The sequence below is a fragment of the Drosophila rhopaloa genome, unplaced genomic scaffold (genome assembly GCF_018152115.1).
Source record: "Drosophila rhopaloa isolate 14029-0021.01 unplaced genomic scaffold, ASM1815211v1 contig_3, whole genome shotgun sequence".
Lineage (NCBI taxonomy): Eukaryota > Metazoa > Arthropoda > Insecta > Diptera > Drosophilidae > Drosophila > Drosophila rhopaloa.
The window spans coordinates 6,175,315-6,201,145 of NW_025335123.1; the positions used below are offsets into that span (position 1 = coordinate 6,175,315).

The following is a 25,831-nucleotide window of genomic DNA, read 5'->3' on the forward strand; positions in this document are numbered from 1 at the left end:
TACTGATTTGTGGGTCACATTGTCCGGATGAATCAGTACGTCGATAAGAGTTCTACTCGCGATTAGAGTATCGACCACAGGCTACACGAATCTCAATGACCTGCCTTGAAAGATCTGCTCAATCCGCGAAAGCGAAATTAAATGTCGGAAGAGAACGCAAAATAGTTTTAGAAATTCGTAACACCCGTGCTGGCTGAAGACCCAATTACTGTACCCTGTTGGTAAATAAATCCAGCAAACGATAGTATCCATTATCATTGTTGGATTCATATTTTGGCGAGCCCAGTTTAAGCACCACCTAGCGGAAAAATCTAAACTTAGTACTCACTTCGACAGCGCCCTCTATGGGTTTCTGTCTATTGAGACAGAGGCCATTCCGGCAACACTCATTTTTATGAACAGCAAGCAAATAGAGTGGTGACACGAACCGAATAAGGGGTCTGGCAACGTCGCGGTCAGATGGCAAATAATTTTAAATTTTAATTAAAGAATAAGTTTTGTCTTGTAGTAAATAATCTTTTCAAATAGCGCGACACTAGGTGATCAAAAATCCACCAAAGTTTCCTTTTTTATTAGTGATATATTTATATAAAGTTAAAATGAACAGCCAAAAATTAGTTATTTGTTCTTCTTTTTAAATTAAAAGTGTAGTACTTACTTATCAGAGTATTTGAAATGATCCGATTTTATAAAGGTCCCAATATAAGTATTATAAAAAAAGTCAAAACAAAAATTAAGAAAACGAGAGTAATTATTTTATTTTCCTGCGTTTACGAAAAAATGTTCATTTAAATAGATTAAATGTTATTAGAGCTTAAAAATAAATTTGACGTTATTTAATTCATGCGAAATCCAAAAATGAATAAACAAAACTGAAAGAACTAAAAATACGGTAGCAAAAATTCTACCCCACAAATTTTTAGTCAGACATTAGTCGTGTCTTAAAAATTAAAACTAAATAAATTAGTAATTATTGGTAGTGTGTGTAAAATATTTTTTAAACAAAAATTTCTTTCAAAATTTATACCATGTTCCAAATGTTTCAAGTCGATCCAATGTGCACTAGCTAAAATGTAAACATTTTATTGTTTCCAGTTTCGGTCTTACATACTTTTTTAATCTAGTTTTTTACGGTTCTCATTAATTTTCTGTTAACTTTTTGCTGTTGTTTTAATTTTAGTTTAAAAATGTGTTAAATCTAACTTGTATTCTAACTTGCACTTTTTTTGTTTTGGGAATTCAAAGATACAGTCGAACTTCGATAACACGAACCACCTTCTGTCACCAAAAAAATTGAGTTATGGAGACTTTATTATTCAGAATTGGTTTGTCGTGTATCTATACTCTCTGTTTCCAATAAAACTAGTTCGACTTATAGAGACTTTGAGTTAGGGAAGGTTGAGCTATGGAAGTTTGACTGTAGTGATATATTTTTGCTCGTATTTATGAATATCTGCGATCCTTTCTCTCTGAAAACTATACTCTTTTGAAATTTCTTTTTTAACGCTCTTTATATTCGGCTTTCGTTGCTTTTGACACTTAATTGTTTTTCATTTAAAAATAGTTAACTTTATACTTGTGTTTAACATTATCATACAATTTTAGCTTATGTTTTTGCCAATTATGTTAGCTTTTTTTTTATTTTAAGATAAGGTATGCTCATTCGCTTTTAAGTCCAGTACTCAGACAGAAAAACATCTTTGCTAGCTAAAATGTTCATCCACTAATGTCCAGCCGATTATTCAGCTGGAGGAAAATGACTGGCTGAATCAGGCACAAGCGCTACAAATATCTTAAAAAGCACATGCAATAGGCGCTGATATTTTACGATAGCCAATTTCATGTTTGAAAAATCGTTGCAGTCGCTTGGACTCCAACAAAAAAAAAAGAAACAAGAAAACTACTCTAATTTTGGCGCCTACTAGCACCAGTTAATTTTAACGCAGCGTTCAACCATTGACGAACCAGCAGGAAATACTTAGTGAAATATGTGTGACAGCTATTGGCCTCTATTTGTTTTTCGTCTAATTGCTAGCAAATATTTCTCATTCCTCTGTGCACTGTGCCTAATATATCTGCACTGCATATCTTCTTAAAATGCAATCAGTGTTTTTCTGTATAAGAAATTTCATGTTTGCGTATTTTCGGTTAGTTGCAGAGTGCAATTTGATAAATTTAGCAAGTATTGTTTTTTGTTCAATAGTATTTTGTTTCTCTCACGACTGTGACCTGTGTCGTTGTGTAAAACTGTGTTTTTCAATTTTTCCGGCTTGTAAGGTATTTATGAATTTATTGTGCGATCATTTTCGGATTAATGACATTCTTGTGTTGCAGTTTAGTTTCTTACCGGGAACAATTTCACTATCAATTCTTGTTTTCGTTCACTTTAAATTTCTTTTGATTGAATTACGTATTCCTCATCTATTTTATATCATAGCAACACATTTTGTATACACTTTTTCATTTATCAAAATTGTATAGCATTTGGGGTCGAAAGTAAAAAAAACTACAATTAAGAAATTATACAATGCAATGTGTGGAACTGAAGTAGTTAAGCAAATTGAATTGAAAACTTTTTGAACGTGACATACAGACTATTTAATTACTAATTTTATTTAATAATAGTGTGAAGCTGTATACATATATGTATATCCTTAAATGTCGATTCGACTGAACTGGTTGAATGTGTTTGGCGCTCCTCGATCAATTATAGAGGGAGGTGGATTGCATCTACGAGCGCTCCGCGATTAAGAAACCTCTGCTTTGTATCTCACGGGCGAATTCAATGTACACGGCAACGTACATTTATGCCCAGACAGTTATTGTATTATCCCGACTTTATTATTTATACAAAATGCATTCACATACGTACATACGTTACTATCTCAATTCATTATAATATTTTATAACCATCAGACACATCTTTAAAAATATAAAACTGTTAAATAGCAAAACTCTTTGACGGTCAAAGTATTTCAGTTTGAAAAGCTTGGGTTCGGGTTGAATTAATTTCTTTCTTTTTTTTTATGTTCCTAATATTTTGATTGGCTTTCACAAAAAACCACCAACTTCTTGTGGTCTGTCACTTTTCGCTTAGATTTTCCTTGCCACGCATTTCCGTTTACGGGAACTGCAATGCAAAAGCGTTACTGGCTGTCTAGAAATGGGAAACTCTCGCAAGGACTTACAATGAAATGTGGTGCTGAAAATAATACAGCAAGTGTTGCGATAATAGTAAATAAGGTGAAAATAATAAGGCACAAACGATCGACGACCATGGCAGCGAACTTCCAATCTCGTGTTATGTCGCTTGTCTCGTCCTCTTTTTTCAGCTGGAAAAAAGACGAGAAATGTTATTAAAATACATTATAAAATAGCTAATAATAAAAAATAAGTTAAAGAAGAGGAACATTAGAACGTGGGTATTACATACAAATGTTTTTGAAATGTTTTGTTAAGTAACCCAGTCACATCATTATCATCGGTATTAATTAGAAGTGCACTCTCACCTGTTCGGTTATCCAACGTAGCTCTTTGAGGATCAGCGCCAGCTCATATTCCGCAGAGGACGTCAGACAGGTGTGGGAAATGGCCTCATGCAGGCGTCCATCCACGACAGGACCAGCTGGTCCTACTGGTCCCACGCTGCCGTCATCCCCTTGCCTGTAGTGTTAGCATAAGTACGTTTGGAATGTTAGAATAGTAATTTAACTGAGGTAATCGTACTTTGATCACCGACCCAGAAAACCCCCTAATAGAAACATGGGATAAAATGTAGATACTTTTAAAATATTTTTTCCCAAAGTTAAATTTGAATTTCCAATTATATTAATCTGCATTATTTCGGAAAGATCAATTAAATCTTTTTACAGATACAATTTTGTGTGTTTTGTACATTAAAAAGTTCATCCGGATCTTCTTATTTATATATATTTTTTTTATATAAGCTGTATAAACTTGTAATGAAAACATTTTACGCATAGTAATAATCAAACGAAAAACACATCATAACGAGGTAAGAAATTCGTGACGAACACTCGTTTTATATACAAAATCTCTGATATCAAATGTTGTGACGAAAAATTACTTTACATTCGACTAAGAAAATACTACATTTTCGTTTTTTCTCTTAAAAATGCTGTTTAATACAATTTTAAAATGATTCCAGGACCCTTGAGCCTCAATTTAATGCATCAATAGACACAAAAACTTGTATTTTAATAAGTCCCCAAAATCAGGTTTTTTAATAACATCTGAACGAAGAACGGGAGCAAATGATGCGTATATTTAGGAAGAATACAACCCTGCTATGAATAACGGTACTTTTCGATCTGACCATCGTCACTCATGGAGCGCTTCGTCACTACGTGGACTGTCGTTTACAGTGACAATTAATTAATTACTAAATACGTGATTTGTATTCCGTAATGAAGAATAAGAAACTCACCGGTACATCGTCCTGTAATATGTCGGCTGGTGAGGCAAAGTGGCGCTCGCACATCGATGATTGCAGCGGAAATCATCGTCTATATCGAGTACGTTGGCCAGCAGAGACTTCGAGGATCTGTGTTCAGGAGTGGAATGGAATGGGGACATTTTTTAGAAGCATCTAAGTGAACACACGAGGGGGGCGCGTGAAGTCCTAATAAAAATACTAGATTGAGACTGTCGTTGTTTACCTCTCCTTAAGCTCAACGTTTTGAATCTGTTGCTTTTTCTCGCCGGAATTAGATGAACTCGAAGAGGAGGGCGGCGGCGGACATTCGTAGCCAACCTGTCCGGGTCTTTGCATGCGCAATATGCAAGGTAACCAATAAAGGAATATTACTCTTATCTGTGTGTGCGAGTTCGACAGAGAGACGGAGTGTAGTTGGGTAATGCGGTTAAAAATAATAGCAATACGAATTTTTAGTATTTTTTTTTTTAATATGAAGGCCATTTAGGTTTATGTTTTTTTTTTAAATTTCATGATTAGTGTTCATTTTTTTTATCGTTGTTATCTCAGGTGGAGTTTTCGTTTTGTAATGGACACGTTAGTAACAACAGTTTTTTTTTTTTTTTTTTTAATTTTTGTTGGATTAGCATGAAAACGAGGATGATGAACAGAATGAAAGTTATTGAAGTTTGAAGATTATTAATCAGTTCGTCGTATATGTATTTATCGGTAATATATTGATACCATTTGTACGTTGTTGGTAATAGTGAATTTTGGGTAGAGCGATAATGAGTATGTACGATTGGTTTTTTGGTTTTTGTATAGGTTATTGGCACGTGCAATTGTCGTCGTTGTTGTATTCGCCATGTTGATATTTAAATATTATTAATTTTTTTTTTGTTAAGATAGTTAAAGTAACAGAGAGAGATAGAGAGATACACATGTAGAAAGAGGAAGATATACATATATATAGAGAAACAATTGAAGAGGCAATTGAGTTGAGTTATTTGCGTTGAAAGTAGTTGAGTTGCCGGTTTGCGTAGTTGTAGTTGTTGGCCAGAGTTTTTGTTGAAAAATAAATATTTTTGTGTGATTATTGATGCTGTTGTTGGTAGACGATTTCTTAAGTATGTAAGTTATATGTGTATATGGATGAAACAAAAAGGAAATCAAGGAATATGAATGAAATGGCTCTACACATTTGCAAAACATTGTGGTTCTGTCGATAGGAAAATTCATTGTATTTTTAGTCCACTACTGAAGGGTTGTGAACTTATTTTATAATATTTGAATTATTAATGGAAGAGTTGCAGCAATATTATTTTATATCAATTTTAAAGTTTCGAGAACTTCTTTCATTCTTATTTCATGATCTACATTTAAAAACATTTTGTATAATAAAATTGTTTGTAAAGTCTTTATAAAGTCTTTATAAAATATATTTTTATCTCTTTGCTATATTGATAAATAAGTTTATAAAAGGTAGTATAAATGCTTAAGAGTTTTAAACCAATTGTTTTATGAAAATAGTTTACTACCGATGGGAAAATCGTTTGAACATATTGATACCTCTTTAAGTTCAATAAAACTGTACTCCAATAGTCGGATAAGTTGCCGAAAAGTTGTCAGAACATTTTTTATTTTTTTCCTGGACGGATAATTACATATTATGCATAAACGCAAGCTTTATATGGAAATAAAAATAAATTGATTGTCTATTATTGCTTAACAATAGCAGAAATACATCTTTATTTTTAAATTAATAAGTCACAAAAGCCATTTCTGATTAAAACCTTATTTGTGAATAGAAATACGTACTTTGCCACCCGATAAACTTGACTTTCAATACATTTTTATTTCAAAATAAGCCGATAGTTACTGTATTTAAACATGCTTTGGGTACAGATATTACCAGTGTAATGCAGTGAAAGTAGCATTTCCAAACCCAAAAAGTATATGTATATATTCTGGATCAGCATCACCACACGATTCGATATGAGCAAGTCCCTCTGACCGTCTAGTTTCAGCTTTAAAGCCTTCTGGAACATTCTCAAAAACCCTATTTCTAATGGAAGTATTATTCAAAGTAACCTGGAGTTACCTTTCAAACGAATAGTTGGCTACAACTTAGTATTAATTATATATTTTGCGTAGCCTCAAAATCTTTCGGTAAAATGTATAATTGGCCAGTGTTTATTGATGGATATCAAATGACACTTAATTAACACAGATTCAAAGTTAAATATCTGTAAATAATTCATAATACAGTATTTGTGAATTGTTTTTTAAGAACCTGAAAAATATTTTTTAATATTTCAAAAACAAATTATTTCAATCAAAAATTAAAATCAGAACTCTAAACCAAAATATAAATTTGTATAAATGGGAAAAACGGAACGTATACAAAAACAGAAATTTTATTTTGCTTTTCTTTAGGTAGTAATATTTTGTTTTTAATTACAACTTTAAATTGTTTTATGGCAGTATATAAAGTCTTACATTATACAAACATACCTGTATTGCATTTAAAAGGGTACATTTCACAGAATTCGATGTCCTTTGATTTAAAGTTTCTCAACTTGGGCCAAACCGTAAAAATACGTTTATACGGAGCTTATAACGCGATTTCGTCTAAATCCACATTATGTCAAGCATGGAGTTTGCGATCTTTGCAATATACGTTTTTACATAATCTTATAAAAAATCCATGAGTAAACTACGTTTTATTTATTGGACTGGATTAAATAGAAAGTTTAAAAAAATAAGTCATATCTTATTTTAAGAGTATTTAAAGATCCGGAATAATCCTTTTTATAAAGGAAGAATTTGGGGTAAGTCAGTAGTAAATCGAAGTATTAATTTTCAAAATAAAGGGTATTTATAAAATATAGAAAATGGAAAAGTACATATTGGTAACTGCGTTTATACGCCCGTAATTTTTATAAATATAAATGTATCAATAGTTCAGATTTTCGGGTGGCAACGTCTGTCTTTCTATTAGCAAATTTGGTTTTAATCAGAAATAGCTTTTGTGACTTACTACGTTACATAAAAAAAATCTGTTGCTATTATGCAATAATCAACTCAGATACATTTTTATTTAGAACGAAGAAAGGCGCATAAATGTAGTGTTAGTTGCTGAATCGGTATATCATAACCAAAATGAAAGCGCTGAATTTGATGATGTCTTCACTTTTGTTCACAACAATTAATTGTTAACAATGTTGCCAATTCTAAAAAGCACTTTTGAAATCGTTTCTCACCGTTTTACCAAACATTTTTGTCGTTTCGGACACAATTTGATAGATCTTGATTAGAGGTTAATAAACGATTATGATTACGTTTAAAACTCTTAAGTGAAACAGTTAGTGTTTTCTTGAGATGTGTGTATGGACACATTGCTGGATTGGATCCTTTTCTTACTGTTAAGTAAGTTGAGTGGAATATTGTAGAAGACATATGTATACAGATAGGTAATTTAATTTCGGTCTCTCATGCTTTGCTTGAGTATATCTTGCAAGTCATTGGGTGAATTGATGTGATTGAGTTTGGGTGTCTATATGAGCGAAAAATATGGGTTAATGCAAATTTATGGTTTTATTATTGGTATCCTAGGTATTTACAATTAAATAGGTTTAAAATGATTTGTTTATTTTGGTAAGCCAAAACACATTTGTAACAAACAATAAATATACAAATGTTTAGCAGTGGAGTAATGCAACAATTTGAAACATAATCAGTATGTTGTGATTTATGTGGAAGGGAAATTATATTGTTTTGGTTTTATTTTTACAATGTATGAAAGTAGTAAAGTTAATTTGAATATAAAAATATTACCCATTCACTCATTTCATGCGTATCTGGATTTCTATGATGATAATTGAGGATAAGTATGGTTGACACAACTGATGAGGCCACCATAAACATAATGCAATTGAAATAAGTTCCTAGAAGGACACAAAAATTACACAAACTTGTAAAAATTATTCTTCGATTTGTTTACAATTTTCTTAACCTAGTTCCTAATCGATCACGCATTAAGAGATATATAAGTGTAAGTGTGTTTGCATAAGTGTTCGCTAAAGTGCTTTTTGTTCGTTTTTTCCACCTGTTCCCATTTCTGATTACATAAACTTGAAGTACAAATTTCCGCACCTTCGACCCAATTTAAGTGAAATAATTTTACAAAATAAAAACATACACTGACATCATGATCTTAATATTCAATGTAGTTGTTGCCTTGCTAAACAACATTTTTGCAGGAAACTCTATTTAATATATGTTACGTTCTAAATCTTTCTACGTTTTAAAGGTAGTTTTTTCATAAAGCCCAGTACTCAGTACGTACACAATATTTTTCACGCAAAAAAGTCATCCCCCAATGTATAAAAAATGGTTTGATAATTATCCTGTGTTAAAAAACAAATTAATGCAAAGCAACTGTCAAATTAATATTTGTATTAAGATATACTCAGTTCCAAAAAGCGAGGTTTTTATTTTAAGTTTGATTTGTGATATTAATAGTCACAATGAGTCGTTTCGTCTCAAAAACCTTTTATAAAAATTACAAAACTCTTCAAGATTTAAAAAAAAATTTTAATTTTACAGTTATTAGTTCCTTTTAATTCGTTGTCTGCAGATGTGAGTACTAGAGCCTTATTGTTTAGTGTTCGTTTGCGAATGGAATTCGACAAAAAATTTCATTTAAATGTACAAACATGATTACAATTATGTTCGGAAAGTTGAAGAATGATTGCAAAAAAAAGCTGCGCTGATAATTCAATATCTTAAAATTTCAATATTTGGCGAAACGAGGATATAGTGAGCCATTCTTAGCGAAATATTTGAAATTGCTATTACAAAACGCATATGTTTAAGTCGAAATATTTGATAATTTTTCAGAAACTAGAACAGGTAGCAATTTTGTACACCGCAATTTGTATTAGTAGAACGGAAACTGAATGAAGGCTGAATATGTTGTAAACAAAAGGCATAACGCACATTTTTGTTTGAGAAAAAAAAAACACTGAAATATTAATAAAGTCCTACCCACCTGCTTCTTGTGTGTGTATTACCCACTCTGAGAATCTCTGAGTGTCGCGGGAAAAATAAAATGTAAGGTACGACATCAAATTATTAAGTGCCGTCTGCCGCGGTATCTTATAGCAAACTTCTCGAGCTCATTTATTACACATTGATCCAGACAAGGGAAAAGTAGAAGTCACTTTTGTGACAAGGTAAAGGAAAGTCAACGAAGGGAACAGAGCACTATACTTTCGCGATAGAGAAAGGTTCGCAGGGTGGGCTTTGTATTTCCTCTTGTTTAATATAACTTAGGCGTGTGGGCATAGTATTAAAGAAGGTGTATCCTTTTAAGGATTATTTAAGAAAAAACAAATTAAGTAAAAACTTCTCCACTGACCCTCATGGCATCCACTAACCAAAACTCATCAGTGGCACTGACATTCCCAAAACTGTGATCGATTCAATGCGTCCTCCAGCTCCATTGTGGCTGAATAATTGGGTATCTAAACATTTAGTTGGAGGTCGATTTGGGCATTTGAACTAAACTACTCGTTTAGCTGCCACGGTTCTAATTGGCTATCGCCTTCAATCTGGGGGAGAGTGATGTCAACCATTTTTTCGTCATTAAGTGTACAACCAATTATCCGCAATCATCATTTTATTTTAAAAATCGAGATCTAATTGGTAATTTTCTTAATAGTTGAGTTTTTAGACTTATGAATATATTTTACTTTGTCTGTGTTCATTTTCCATACGGTTCGTTGTTTTTATTGTTCTTGATCTTGTTTTTCATGTTGTTGTAAGTTAATGTGGGAATTTAGATTTGGATGACGGCATTTATGAGTTTTATTAAAATGATATTTATTGGCTTGGTTAAAGCGTTTGGATTAACGTTAATGTTAAATGTCATTTGTTTTGTATTATGCGCATTGATGAAGAAATAAATGGCAATGTTTTGCTAGAAACTGATGCTGTAGGTTTTCTACATTTTTCATATTTCAGTCTACAATTTACTCGCCATATTTTAATCAATTAAAGTTTGCCATATTATATTTTGAAGCGTCTTGATTTTTTTTTAAGGGGAGTCACATTAATGTACGTTAAAAAAAATTTGGCTAATATGTTTCTTGGGGCACACACGTTCCGCTAAGCGTATGAATTGCAAATATTCTTTCAAGTATACTTAAAAAATACATTTTTCTAAAGTATGCAAACATTTGCTAAAATACAACAAAATAAACTTTTTTTGCATATTTATAAAATACAAAACTTTATTTTCAGTCCAATTTACCCTGAAGTTATAAAACGAATGGCTTGGGAGCTTTTGAAATTAAAGTTTTCGGGGTTCAATACCGGACAAAAAAAAACATTATTTTAATTTTGAAACTTTTTTTTGGTTATCCAAATATGTAATTAAAAGTAAAATAAAACAAGTATATAGCAGAGCTGGAAAACCATAGATGGCACTATCAATTATGATAATGTTTGTCTTTATCAATAAGGTTTTTTTTAGAACCATCGATTGTTTTTCGAAACTAATCTTTTTTACGAGACAAGAAAGCTACAAGTAAGATCGAAAAAATAGAGTAAAATTCTAGCGATAAGCGATATGGCTCCAGAATAGGTTACCTATCTTGTGAATGTATTTTTAGACTGCATTACAATTTATATCACTCTTTCCAGTTTGCAACATTTATCGATGGAACGATACAATTTGGTTTTGTTTATTTCCAAAAAGAACGCAATAGTCGAGATCCCTGACTATAAGATACCCGCTACTCATTGCTCTTTAACAAAAACTTTTACTTGCTTTAAAAATTATATATTTTCAATAAAAACATCTTGAACCCAAAATCATTTCTTTACCATTGAAAACTTGGGTTTCACAGAAGTCAGCCAAACTTTAAAATAAATTTGTTTAATGTTTATTAGTAAACAATCGAGAACATAGATGGTACCACACATCGATGTTTTCCCAGCTCTATAGGTACGAGAATAGTCAGTTACATATGTATATATGCCCATTATGATCTGTATGGTTCCCAAAGGGAAATGCTTTTCGAGATATATAGTTTTACGGAAAAGGTTGGCAGAATTTCAATACCAGTTAATAGGATAGCATAACAAAATAATTACTTAAATTTCTTTAAAGCAACATTTTTGTTTTATAAATTTTTGTTGTCTGGGAGAGTTATATGATAGTAGTTGTTGTGGTTTATTTACAAGTGTGAGGGGGAATTCTTCTAGCCTATGGTGTATAATACTGTGTGAGAAATTTAGTTGGTATGATGAGTTGCCCAAACAATGGAAAGTAACACAATTAAAATATTTGTGCTATTGCTTTACCACACTACTACGTAATGAAACTTAAGAGATAGCATAGTAAAAAAGTAATTAGCCAACACAAAAATGTCAGTGGAAGAAATAGTCTGCGAAAATCTTTATATGTATTGACTACTCTGTAGTCTAGTGTCCCTTCCATAAGATACCCATTACCGTCTTTTTAAGATACAACTTGTCCGCTTGAAATGCAAAAGATGTATAAAGAAAACAACCAAAGTTAAAATAAAAATGCATTGGTAATCGGAGCGGCCAAGTTTTAAAATAAACTAGTTTCCGATATCTCCCTGATCAATCGGACAGACACACGGACATATGTGAACTTAGTTGCTGATCAAGAAAATATATATTCTCTGGAGTCGGAAACGCTTCGTCCTAACTGTTTCATAAATTCTCTCGATTATAAAAAACTATTGAAAGAAACGTCCAATAAAATCCATACAAGAAATTAGTAGTTATAACGTCGCCTAAAAAAAAAGGCCCTTAATAACCCCTCTAAATATTATGGTAGAAAATATTCTCCTTTTCTAACAGCGAAAATTCTTTTATGTGTCAATACCGAGATTAATACTGTAACATGGACCGATTCAATTTTTTTCTATCAAAACTTTCTGAACTTTTATATTGATACGATACACAGCAATGCAGTGAAAGACAAGTAATTTGTTTTCCAATTTGAAAACGCTTGCACATATCAAACAAAAGCAACATTCAAAACGGAATTATTGATGAAATTAAACAAGATCTTTATAGACACGACACGACATAATGAACACTATAAGTTCTCTAAATGGTCAGATGTTTATGTTGAAAAAATTATTCTTCAAGTTTAGATTCTAATAATGTGCACGAATATACATATATATATATATATTACTAACTTACCCATTTAATTTTTTGCGATTAGAACTGTTCACTAAATTCTGGGTACTGTTGTAATTTTAATCTGATATACACATATATTATATATTCGTGCAGTATGCTGGATAAATTATAGATTGGATAGACACTTAGAAACTTATTGAAATAGTAAAAATAGAACAGAAAAACAACATAAAAGCAAACTAATTTAGAAAAAAAATCAAATTTGATAACAGCACACGAATGTTTACCGACAGCCTTTTCAGGGTGATTTACTCCATTGAATTAAGAATATGAATAAAAATATCCTGAATATAACTTACTAAAATTATTCTTTATACCTATATATTTTTATATATTTCCTAATTTTATTGTTTAGCACAATTACAAGAGAAAATTTATAAAAAAAATTAGAGTTATCGGTCTAAGTTCGCAAAAGATAATAATTTTTTTTAAGTATTAGGAATATTTTAAAATAATTTATTATTCCTAGCAAATAAACAATCTGTTTTACTTAATTGACACTAGAAACGATATTTAATCAGTTCCTATTACAGCTATAAAAAAATACATCTAGAAAGTAACCCTTTTATTCATCTTTGATAGTTTGACCAATGGTTAGGTTCATCATTCCTATGGATTTTGATTTTGATTAACTTAAAAACGCATTGATAAAATTTCCAGGCAGACGAACATGCTTAAATCGGTTCGCCTGGTGATCCAAACTTTATAGGAAATGGTCCCCTTTATTACGTTAAAAATTGTTGGCTGAAACATTCTGCAAGCAAGGGCTTAAACAATTAATAAATATTGTAATCGCAAAGATGAGTTGCCCATCAATAGGACTAGTTTATTCTAAATTTTCGGCATGTACAGACAATAAAATTCTGGAAATGCAAATTTATTCGATATGTCTATTTGGAATCTGATTAAATTTAATAAATACCTAGACAGCTCCTGGATTAATATTAATACCTTCTAGGGTCAGAACTGCTTTCGGCGAACACCAGTTATACATAACAGAGAGTTTTAATTAAATACTTTACCAAAAAGTAGCGGAAAAGTTGGGCAAAGTAAGGAAAAAATAAGCATAGATAGAGTTCAAAAAGATTCACCAAAGTTCATGTATGTGGAAATTCTGCCACCTTTAACGTTGTGAATTCCAGACTAAGTTCGTTTATTTGGCCCCATTTAAATCCGTTCCTATTTCAGTTAGTTGGTTTTAAAGTTAAATATTGCATTTTGTGACGCAGATGGATAGAACAAAAATATAAATCTCAATTTATAACTGTGTGGTCATATTCGTGTTAGTATTATATACGTGTGAGTGATTATGTTTTGAGGTGTGTATTTTGCGTGGTAAAGAAAGGGTTGAACTGGTTTCGTTTTGTAGAAACCAATTACCCTCTGTTCGATGCTTGACGTATGGAAAAGTCAGGCGGGCATTTGTGTTCCTTCATGCCAACAAGAACATTTTTTCGCATACATTATGTGGTAGTGGTCCTTGGGAAAATCTCACTGGCGGAAACAAAAACAAAACAATTAAAAAACAAAAAAACATCAAATCTTTAACAAAAACGAAAAAAATACATAAACAAAAACACATCATAATCCGAATTTGTCAGACTTGAAATATCCCAAATAAGTTCACACGAATGAATCCATTAATGTATGTATGTATGTATGTTTAAGAATAAAATTCTTACTTAAATACAAAGAACGCAAATATAGAAATAAAAAAACTTGAAAATTACAAATACACAAAACAAAAGTTCTTTGTGCTGGCACTTTAGTCGCATTGATCTCAAAGATCGGACATAAATTAAAACTCCCTACCGATTTTATTTTGAGTTGTATAACAAAATAATTCTACTTCGGCTGCATACAACAGGTATACAAATAGTAAAACTTTAATAAACTAATATGTTAATTCATAAAGTTGTGTTTTTGAGTTATTGTTTTTAGCTTGTTTTACTTTGATTGCTTGGACCTTGCATAGTAAATAGACATATACAATGAAAGTATGTAGTAATAGGTAACAAAATGTGCAGTAGTAAGATGTTACATGTTAGGTGGTGGCATGCAAAGGAAATCAAAATAGTCAATAAATATATTAGTTTTAGGCTCTTCACAAGTGTACAAGCTTATGTCTAGAAAGAAATACCCCATACTCAATTTATGAAACGAAATACATTTACATGTGCTTTTAGATTTAAAGATATGTTAACAACCGGGTATACTACTTTTATTCTTTAGTTTAATTACAAAAAAAAAAAAATATTGCTCCTAATTTAAATAACTGTTGATTTGAGTATGGGTTTTAGTAAAAAAAAATATCAACATGAAATCGTTCTTTAGTACTCGCCTATATTAACAGTGCACAGTGGGGAAATAGCATTAAAAGCAAAAAAAAATAGAATTTATTAAAGTTATTTTTTATTTATTTTGTAGTTGTGAATTTATTTTTTCCTTGTTTTTTGAAGATAATCGAAATTATAGATTAATTTTAAACTTAAATAAATAAAAAACGTTAAATATAATTACAGGCAATTGCTGAAAATTTATTCCGTGGACCATCATTAAATAGCTTTGGATTGGGATTTTTTAAAATTATTTAAAAATAATTAAAACAATTTTAGAATCGATATTGGAAAATTTTGCTTGTCTTCTGACAAGGCCAGTAATATTGATACTATTGAGATAAATTAAAACAACTGTCATAAAACTGGAATAGAATAAATGAATCATTCCAATATATTTTATTTATGAAATATATATTTTATCTTTTATGTTCATTATCAGCACCATCATTATAAATTCACTAACATACACACGTATATGAGGAAATATTTTGATTGCCACTGCATTTATTTATAAATGCTCCTATCTCAACAACTGAGTACCGGGTATAACTATACCTTTGGTCAAAATGAGTCTACGGTTTGTTTTGTGAGGTAAGGAATCTGGCCAGATTTCATAGTCATTGGATATCATCTAAATTAAATTGCGAAAACTTCAAGAAAAATGTATTTATCAACACAAAAAAAAATTGTTTCCCATTAAAATGAAACTATCTTTTCATTAAAAATGTGTTGTGTCAAAAGTGCGTAACATGCCAAAATTGTACCAACATGCAACTTTAATACAACAAAAAAATTAACTCCAGGCATTTTCATTAATTCTCTACTTTTATGATTGTATGTATTTATGCATGTGCTTGGTAGGGTTATTTTTATTTTTTCTTTAAGGGATATCGATGATTGTGGTCTCTTTATTTTGGGAAGCTAAATTTTAGCCCTTTATGTGTGCCCCAATTCACAAAGATATAATTTCTTACAAGGAAAGGCAAAAGATAAAGTTAGTGATGTTTTATTTGAACGTTGAGACGCCAAAGCTGTGCGGAAAGAAGAATCTTGGATGATTGCTAAATGAGTTGAGAGTGCGTTAGTTTAGAAACTTAGTCAGTAAATTACGTAGACTCTGGGAATGGCAGGAGTTCTGGCCACGATGTACTTACCGAGCAGTGGCACCGCATCAGAAGTGGCTGGCATGGTTTCCGCCACCATGTTTAGGAAGACTGTAAGCGATAATAAAATTGTGACTCCTGAAAGTAAGCAGCACAAGGATAAAGCGCCGCCCAAATGATTATTTCGGGAGTCCCACGAGACGAACAGGACGAACAGAAGCAGCGGCATGGAATAAGATTAAATTTAATGTTGTTAGTCATCTATATATGTACTCTCCCTTGATATTTACACATTAAATACGTGCACTATTACGATTACGGTAACAAAATATTATTGTAAGAACCATTGATCCTGCGGATTCCGCTGCTCGCGATCCTGCATTTGCGACTGCTGCCTTGCATGTCCAATGTTTTGGCCAGGATTGTCGCCTCCATTTATCGCATTCGTTGCCGTCAATAAAAAACTACTACCGTATTTTCTGCACTGAACCTCACCCACCCCCTTAGCAATACAAGTTTTACTAGCATAAAGTTCACAATCGGGTTTCAAGATCCGTTTGATACCCTGTACATGTCTGTATAATATTCGTGTAATTGCATGTGACAGGAAGTTGAAAGCGTTTCGCACATGGCTTCGATCAATACATTTTGAGGAGCTCTCAAAACCCAATATCATTTGGATACCAATTAAAAAAGAAATTAGGATTTTAAAATAAATAAACCGTCAAAAATTGTTTTGTCGTTTTTAAATTTTATATCATCTAACCGGATAATTTAAAAAATTTTAAAACAGATCATTATAATTTTAAAGTATAGTAATTAATACGAATGGCTAATATAGATCAGTAATTTTTCATACAACTTAGGCTCTTTGAGATAGGAATTTCAGAAAAATATCTCAAAATATTCCTTTAAACTTATTTTAATATGAACAAAAAAACTAAAACAAAATCTGCATGTGCAGTACATTAGTTTCGATCAATAATATATATGATAAGATCTGAATCGTTTCCTTACTTGTGCTACATACACTTTCACGAATCTTATAAGTGTACGGATACCGGGTCCAATAAATAAAAATGCAAAAATCGAACGCTTCCATTGGTATCAAATAATTTTCACACTGCCTTTAGTTAATTCTGTATTGGCATGGTGAAATATTCTAAGATAGGAACATTAGGAAGAAATCTTTTGAGCAGTTGGTGGCTAGAATGTGTTGCAGAGCATGCAAAAGTTCTACATTAAATTCCAATAGATACTCCAGATGCATTAGCATGTCTAAGAACAAAAGCAAACAAGAAGTAAAAGAAGGTAGCATTTTAATTTGCATAATCTGTTTGACTACTAGGTAATAAAGTTCATTTCGTTCTAAACTCGAACCGGTTTACTGTTTTTTTTTTTTTTTTGGTTTTTGTTTGTTGTAATAATTTGTGAACACAGAGATAGAGATAGAAGGGCAGGGAGATCAGATCAAGCCAGAACAACTGGACGACACTTACCAAGCGAAAGCTTTTCACCAGAATCTGGTGGTAGTGTAAACCCTAGCAGTGCCATGGAGGCAATCAGTACGCACGGCACAATCAGATTGAAAAAATAGTACAATGTCTTGCGTCTTATCAAAATGGCGAATGTTATGTCAATATAAGGTTCTGGGCAGCAATTATAGTAGATTTCATTTCGTTTACCGGGCACACCTGTTTGTTGAGTTTTTTTTGTTTTGTATAGTTCGAACATGTGTGTTTTTTAATAAATGGGGGGAGGTTTTGTTTTAATGACACATGATTCGTGGATGGAGTAGAGAAGAAAATATTATATATGAAATTAATAAATTATATTTAATTAGCATTAGAGGCTTAAAACATTATAATATACGGCATTGAACTGTGTAGGGTTCGCTGGCAGTAGTCTTAACTTACCTAACAGGTCCCATTCACCATTTGTTATAAAGCTGGAAATATCTCCGCCAGCTTCGTCTTGTAGTTGCAAGTCCAGCTGTCAAATAGAAAAATCAAATTTCAAGTAAATAAAAGTTTTCAATAGAGTGTTCAATGAAGTGTTATAACAATTAAAGAAACTGATAGTTACCTGAAAACCATCGTAGGTCCATGAACCAAACTTCATCTCACATCTTTGATCGTCAAATGGAAACCACGTAATATCGATCTTACAAGTAGATTTGAATATACCCGGAGGTACGTACAGGCAGCTTCCATTATTGCGCACCACTACATTTGTTGCATATGTTCCATCAAAGCCCTCATCCGCACTAAAAAAAGAGAATTAGTTGGCTTTAATGGAGTATCGCGACAATGACTATTTCATTATTTATCATTTAATAATGGAATTGTAGAAATATATATTTATCAATGAATTGCATACCTGTTATACATTAAAACATCCGGTTTCCAAAGGCGATGTGGTGGAATCCTTAGATCTCGTACACCGCCAAATTCACTGGAGTTCCAACGAAGATTCATATCATTCCATTCCTAAGAAAATAATAGCAGAAGAATTCTAAAGTATCCTTGAGCTAAAATATAAATAACTTACCAATTTAAGCCAAATATTCGTAATTAGCAGCTGATTCTTTTCATCCTGAAAAAAAACATGAGTCAATGTAGAAATATAAAAAAAATATAAAACAAGTAAATAGCTCTAATGCTCTATTCTCTATTGAGTACTTAATATATAACCCACAGCCCTATTCGTTATTGAATTTGATCCAATTATGTTGTTCAACGAATCTTAACTTACCACATCGATAATCTGCATGAGTGTTAGTCCGAAGCTCAATTGCAATGGATCGGATTCGTTGACCACCGGACGTTCTAAGCTGTTGTAGTTGTCCAGGAGGGCGTGCAGCAACCGCTTCTCATGAGGTCCAGCCGTACAAGCTATATTAAGAATAGGATAAAAATAAATGGAAAAGCCAAAATATATTAAACAAATTTTAATTAAAATTGTTTAATTAAAACTAATTTGATCGAAATTTTCGAATCGATTTCGATTCATAACAATCCGATTCTGCACTAGTATCAAATTAAAAGTTTGATCATTTTCGAAGCTCAACCGGATTCTTGTTCTAGAAATTGTTTAACAATATAGCCCAGTGCAACTATTTGGCTTTTAAATATTTCTTTCTCAAACACATTTGAATTTTTTTTAAAACATTTTTCATATCGGAATGTTATGGAAAATGAGGAAGTGGAACTTTCCTTTTTATAATATTGAAAAGAAAATAAATAATTAAAAAAAAAAATACTTTCGCATGTTTTTCCATTCTAAAATGATCAAAATCGCATTTTTTCCAATTTACTAAAATTTACTAAAGAAGAGTATACCTTCATTAATGTACAAAGAATATTGGTCAAGTAATTCGTAATGTGTATTAAATTTAAAATTAAATTGATCTGTCCTTGAAACATTAAGGAATGTGATAAAAGTATTCTTTGAAAGGATCCTAAAGCATTGAGCATGGATACTACTCACCTGGTATCATAATTAGAAGTCCCAGGCCATAGACCAGCATTTTACCACCGTTGGCAGGGGCTTCCGACAATGTGTGCGGCTGTGGGAAGCTCATGGTTTTTTCCTGACTAGGGCAGAATAGATTGTCCAGCCGACTAAGTGATTGCCTCTTCATATCTTACTTAACCCCTGGATCCGATAACCAGCAACAGCGCCAGACTGCCGACAGATTAATGGGCGCAGAAGGTATCCAGTAGGACTCAGCCTCAGCCTCCGTTCACTTTACTTCCATAGTGTTGCATTTTGTTTGTGGTCCGGTTTGGTTAGTTGATTCTGTCGATGTATAGAACTCCCTAGTCACCCGTAATTGAATTTTGGCCACTTTTCATTCAGAGTACTCGTTCGTTTGCAGTCGACCAACTTTTTGGCGGCATTGACTTTCTTCTAATCTAATGCTTTTCGTTAGCTTTCTGATTTTGATTGATTACTCATATTGTTTCGCCTCTGGTTTAGTTTCCTTCTAATATGTTTTCTTGGCCTTGATTGTACAATCCTTTCTTATTCCCAACAATTTCGGAATATATTTACACAGCGATACATTTTTGACAGGCTGTAAAAAAAAATTATAATAAATCAATTTAATTACATCACAAAATAGATTGATTAGTTTTAGGTATGCGACTTTTTGGATGATTTAAAATCTCACAAAGAAATAAATCTTAAACCCACGTGGAACTTAAACGAGGATCGGAAATTTTTAAATCAAAAACACGAAAGTAGCCCTCGTAACTCTTGGAATTTGAATGACTTTCCCCGTTGGTGTATTTTTTGATTCTGTATAGAAACTCGGTGGTGAATATTATCTGTTAAAATCATGCAATCATCGAACCAAATTCTAGACCTTAACTATATAATTGAAACAGTTAATAAAGACAGCAAATATATAATATGATTTCAAAATGTAACATTTATTAAAAATACTAGACATTTTTTTTGGTGCAAAGCTCGTAAAAAGCATTTCCATTGGGTCTTCCGGCTAAAGGGCTGATTTAACTGAAGGATAACGACAATGATTACGACAATTCCTTAATGGCCTGATGCCACACCTGAAAATAAAAATGATAATAAATATTGGCTGTTTATGTTTATCCTTGGGTGCGGCTTAACTTACTCAACGTCACTCCTTGCATTTTATATTAACTTTAAAAGACGCTAACAAAGTGTCCGAATCCTGTGCCATTAAGGTGCCTCCACACCCATTATTTTGATTATTATGATTTTAATTATTTTATGATCCCACACGGATCATCGAGATCCGTATCCAAAAAGCTATGCAGAGCAATCTACAAAAAGACATTTTATAATGTACTTTAAAATCATTGGATACATTTTCCTTTCAAATTCTGGAGTGCTGTCTTGTAACAAATATTTGGTAATAACATATAACAATATCATTTAAATTTAATAACACTTACTTGTAAGGCATATTCCATATATTCTTGCAGCATTTTTAATTTGCAGCAAAATGTAGTCAGCACATTTCAAAATGAAGTTCCATTCTGTAAAAATGCAGATATCAATTATTTTTGCTGTTTTAAAAATACAAATTTCTTGAAATTACTACTTTGGGATAAAACAAATTATATTTGGACTACAAGTTAACACCAGGAGATGAGCCTTGTGTAGATAGAGATGGATCGGGTGAAAGATTTACAAATAGGAAATTGGATTATAGCAAAATTCCCATAAATTCAAAGCGATTTGATTCATGTAAGTCAGTTCACAAGAATGGAAGTTGAAAATTGGAAATTATTTATTATAGCGCTACATTCTAATCAAGCATATATAGGGCGGCTAAATAATACGAGAAGTAAAAAGTTAAAATTTAAGCAAAAAGTCTTCGGTGCAGATAATAATTTTTTTTTTGTCAAAGACTTCTATAGGACCTTATTTCGTTGATTACTTACAAATATTTAAGCTTAACAAATAATTTAAAGATACATTTATAGAATTTTAATTTCACTAACAATTTTATATTGGGCATTATCTTATTAATTTGCACTTCTTAAAAGCAACAGATTTTACAAAGTTATTTCATTATTTCACTAACAATTTCAATTTGGGCATTATCTGATTATTTTTCACTTCCTAAAAGCAACAGATTTTACAAAGTAAGACCAGAATCTACCCAGTGACTCACATTTTACGGTTCAGAGATTCCTCATTTTTGAAAAGTCGACTATTAACTTGTTTGGCAATATCTAACAATGCACCTTTTTAATTTTGCGGCATCGGGTCACAACACAATACACCCCAATACACGAACATACAGACTTTTTCAGGGCTTATTAACCTCGGCTTTCCCAAGTTACTGCCATTTTTCGGTTAACCTACATCCAAATAATTTAACATTATAAATTTAGTAGCAAACCAAACTGAATTTGTAATAAACTAACTTTAATGAGAAAAAATTGAGCGCCCCTGAAAGCTGTTTCAGTAAAGTCTCTAAAACAAAGTGAATATTAGTATTTGAAAAAATTCCTTTTTAAATCGGAGTAAGTGAATAAATTATGACAGACCATTTTCTAATATTTTGGGACCTATTTAGGGGTGTCCTAGAAATATCTAAACATTAGGTTTGAATGTTAAATATGCTACATTTTCAATAATATCAATATTTGCTGGATAAATTTGACATGTATTCAAAATAAAAATAAATCTACTTACAATTTTGTGAAATTTGTAATATTTTATGTGTATGATAATTAATTCCGGTTAATAGACAACCGAACTAACTTAGCTTGAACTAATTTAAATTATATATGAATAATGAGTAATATAGTGAGTATAGGTAAATTCTTCAAGTAGAAAGTCTCGAGTTAATGCATTTTTACACGTATTAATTGTTGTATAAATAATATAAATTTATATATGTTAATGTGCAGCTATTTTCCATAAAACAAATTATATAATTCTTGACTTTAATCGAAAAGTTTTTTGGGACAAAGAGACTTTCGCTTAGATTTGTTAGATACCTCCGACTATAACTATTGAAAAGCATTACGATAGCAATAACGTGTATTAAGAATTAGAATTCTCGTTTATTCCAGAAAGAAATTTAGCTTAGGTAATTGATTTCATACATTATTTCAAAAAACCTTGTTTCATTATTGAATATTAAATTTTTGTTTCCTTATGCCTATGGGCTGTTATCAGCAAATAAAAATCCAAGATTATACCCTTTACAATTATTTTTTTTCGATTAACAAACCATAAGTCAAAAGGCACGGTAAAATAGTTCAATTTATCTTTGATCCTTTTGTTTTACCTTAATCACAAGTGTTGTAGTTAAAGAAACAGAATTTCACTTATTTTATTTTTTCACCAAAAATATTTTAAAGTTCAAAAACACAAAAGCAGAAATGACTTTTAATATGTTAACCTGCCCTACGACGTGCTGTTTTTTCCCCTAATTCACTCAGCCATGCAATAATTAGCCAAAATAAAGGAACAGCAGCCAGCAGCATTAATAGGTATTTTAAGGGGTCTATATGATAACAAATAAAGAAAATTGAACCACATTTCTGTTATCACTTACCTTTTGACTTCATATTTGTAATTTCACTTTGCACATTAACATACGAAATCGCGTGGGTCAAAAATAGCTGAGGTTCAAGAATTAAATAATACGCAAATTTAAATTAAAAAAAATATGTATCGAAGCCTTCGGGGTTTTATATTTGTTGGGAGAGATATCTGGGACAACAACTGATTTAACTATTTAAATTTTGAATAATAATTAATCACAAAAACTTATTTCTGATAAGTTCAATAATTTGACAATTTAAAATGTTCACACTTATTAATTATTCAACATTTGTATACAAAACATTTTAGTAAAGACTTTTGGGGATAGCCCGAACATTTTTTGTTGTTGTCCCTTTATGCATGTCCTTCTTCATTATCACTTAATACTTTATCTATCTAGGGAGCTACCTTGTCCTCATTTTTTTTAATATTAAATTTATGGTAGCATTATCCTTAAGCATGGGTTTAAAAATACATTGTTATAAGAAATGCGAACTAAACCTCCTTTCTCTTTACTCGTATTTTCCATTTAAACACTGGTTCAGATGCAGTCAATCCTAGCGATTTACAATGTGCGTGCCGCGCAGCTGACTTGTTTGTTTGTTTTTGTGCTTTGCTGATGAATAGCAGCCAAGAAATACACTTAAGCTACATTCGTATGTTTTACTTTTATATTAGTAACTCAGGGTGAAAATGGTACTTCTATAGAAAAAGTATGTAACAGGTAGAAGAATAAAACTTTTTCGACTCGATAAACTGTGGCACCCACATTTTAATTCGTGGAGAAATATGTTTGAGGCCAACAAGCTTGTATTGTGTACCAACCTAGATATCTAAAAATAAAGTTGTTTTAAATAAAGTAATTATATATAGTTGAATAGCAGTATGAACACTGTTGTAATTGGGGCTTCCGTCGATTCCATTATTTCTAATTTCACTTTATAGATAACCAATATTAAAATATAATTTAGGTTCATTTTAAGTCAAGGCTGATGACTTGTATTAGCGACAGGATAAAACCAGAAAAAATATTTGGGTTCAAATGTAAATAGCAACTAATTTGGACAAAATAAATAATAATAATCAATTTATGGTTCATTGTGTTTAGTCCTTGATTATCTAAAAATGTAGTTCACAATTCCCTTTGTCCTAAGTCAACTTTATTCCCTTTTCAATAAACAGAAATGTTGTTGATTTAAGAAATAAACATTAAACGTTGCCCTTTCATGATAAAGAGATTTAATGCCAGTACTCACCAGTCATCGTATTTGCATAGATTTGAAAAATTTGTATAGCTCCTTTTAAATTGCATCTTATTTGTTTGTTAATTTCATAGCACTTGCCCAAGTTATTCTGGCGATGATGCCTTCGCAATAGCTTGGCCAAAAAGTTTGCTTCAAAAACACTAAGGCGAATGATTAGTTTTCTAAATGAAATGCCAACGAGGAGAATGGATAGCAATGGGGAACTCGCACCGTAAATACGGGTGTTTATTTTCATTACTGACCACTTGCTCAAGGAACTTGGCGAGCCACGGATTCATGGCGCTGGTAAAGCACAAAACTAATCAAAAAAAAAAATTACTTTGCGTTACACCTTCAAAAAAAACGTTGATCCGCTGTGATAACTCTCATGTAAACATTTTACGGCGCGCTTGCAGATTTTTCCCACTGATTTCTCACATTCAATATTAATTTCGCACGGTTTTTCCTTTAACTTTATCTTATAACTTATACTTTAACTTATTCTTTTTTTTCTGCTGTTTGTGCTGGCTATGTAATATATATATTTTCCTTCTTTGGCACAAGCTGTGTGACTTCGACCGATTCGCTCACGACCACGCACTCGACTGAATGGCTGTGATAGCACAGGCGGAATAGCAAGGCCCGACCGATACCGCAGAAATATATATCCCACTACCACAACAGCACCACGAAACGTGCTCGACTTTCCAACTGCAACTGAGGCCGACTCCAAAGCGACACGTGGCCCGACGACATCGTGCCGGCAGGTCCTGAGCTCTGAGCAGCTCCTGAGCAGATCCTGTGCAGCTCCTGTGACTGTGACGCTCCTGTGACCTTAAACGAGTGCTAACATCCTCCATTCGGCTCCTTCGGACGCTCTGTTAGCCCCCAATCCGAGTCCCGAGTCGCATCGCGCACGCCTCGCCGGAATGTTAGGAAAAGTAAACAAATAAGGAGGGACAACAAATGTTGATGCTGCAGTGGACACCACGTGGTGGTCCAAAAGCGTTTGTTTTGCCATCCTGTCATGCTGCCCATGGATATGAACATTTTTGGTGAATTTTGATAGTGGGTACTGTTATTAAGGGAAATATATACTACTAGAGTTTGTTAGTAAGGCATGACAGGGGATAGTGGCACAAAGAAGAGACAATTTTAATTTAGCGAACTGAATGTTGTTAATTTATTAATTATTTTAATTGAATAAGGGGGAGGGGGAGAGGGGGTTTAGATAGCCTCCAGTTACCCAGATGCAACAGACCAGAATGACTTAACATCATTTACGTACCGACGGATGGCAAGGCAAGTTTCAGTCAGTGCTTCAAGAGTACGGTACACAAAAAAAAAAGCTCCCAAAGGAACAATCGGAAAAAAAATTCAAAAAAATATACCTATATTGTTTTT

The 25,831-nt window shown here is 32.1% G+C and overlaps 1 protein-coding gene across 6 annotated transcripts; it reads right to left on the reverse strand.

The window, feature by feature from the left end:
* Nucleotides 1-1,058: 1,058 nt before the first annotated feature.
* Nucleotides 1,059-25,149, reverse strand: LOC108042959 (neuronal acetylcholine receptor subunit alpha-7). Of its 6 annotated transcripts, none has more exons than XM_017121473.2 (16): nucleotides 24,780-25,147; nucleotides 24,440-24,588; nucleotides 19,617-20,205; nucleotides 18,882-19,021; nucleotides 18,678-18,722; nucleotides 18,507-18,616; nucleotides 18,213-18,393; nucleotides 18,044-18,119; nucleotides 17,627-17,821; nucleotides 16,179-16,265; nucleotides 8,273-8,382; nucleotides 4,680-4,834; nucleotides 4,448-4,564; nucleotides 3,510-3,663; nucleotides 3,189-3,332; nucleotides 1,059-3,130 (listed from the first exon to the last, which is right to left on the reverse strand). In XM_017121473.2, exons 3-16 carry the CDS (start codon nucleotides 19,768-19,770, stop codon nucleotides 3,122-3,124), a joined length of 1,677 nt encoding a protein of 558 aa, XP_016976962.1. In that variant the 5' UTR covers nucleotides 19,771-20,205; nucleotides 24,440-24,588; nucleotides 24,780-25,147; the 3' UTR covers nucleotides 1,059-3,121. The 6 variants fall into 6 exon arrangements, with proteins under 6 accessions (XP_016976962.1, XP_016976961.1, XP_016976960.1 ...); XM_017121472.2 differs by having other exon boundaries at nucleotides 24,440-24,609; XM_017121471.2 differs by having other exon boundaries at nucleotides 24,691-25,147.
* Nucleotides 25,150-25,831: the final 682 nt, after the last annotated feature.

What these genes read in the sequence shown, in the direction of transcription:
- LOC108042959 (XM_017121473.2), bottom strand. Translation starts at nt 19,770, where the DNA reads ATGAAGAGGCAATCACTTAGTCGGCTGGACAATCTATTCTGCCCTAGT. An exon ending in CGAATATTTGGCTTAAATTG is followed by an intron (nt 18,617 to 18,677) that starts GTAAGTTATTTA and finishes TTATTTTCTTAG; the next exon opens with GAATGGAATGATATGAATCT. An exon ending in TGGTGAAAAGCTTTCGCTTG is followed by an intron (nt 16,266 to 17,626) that starts GTAAGTGTCGTC and finishes GCTTACTTTCAG; the next exon opens with GAGTCACAATTTTATTATCG.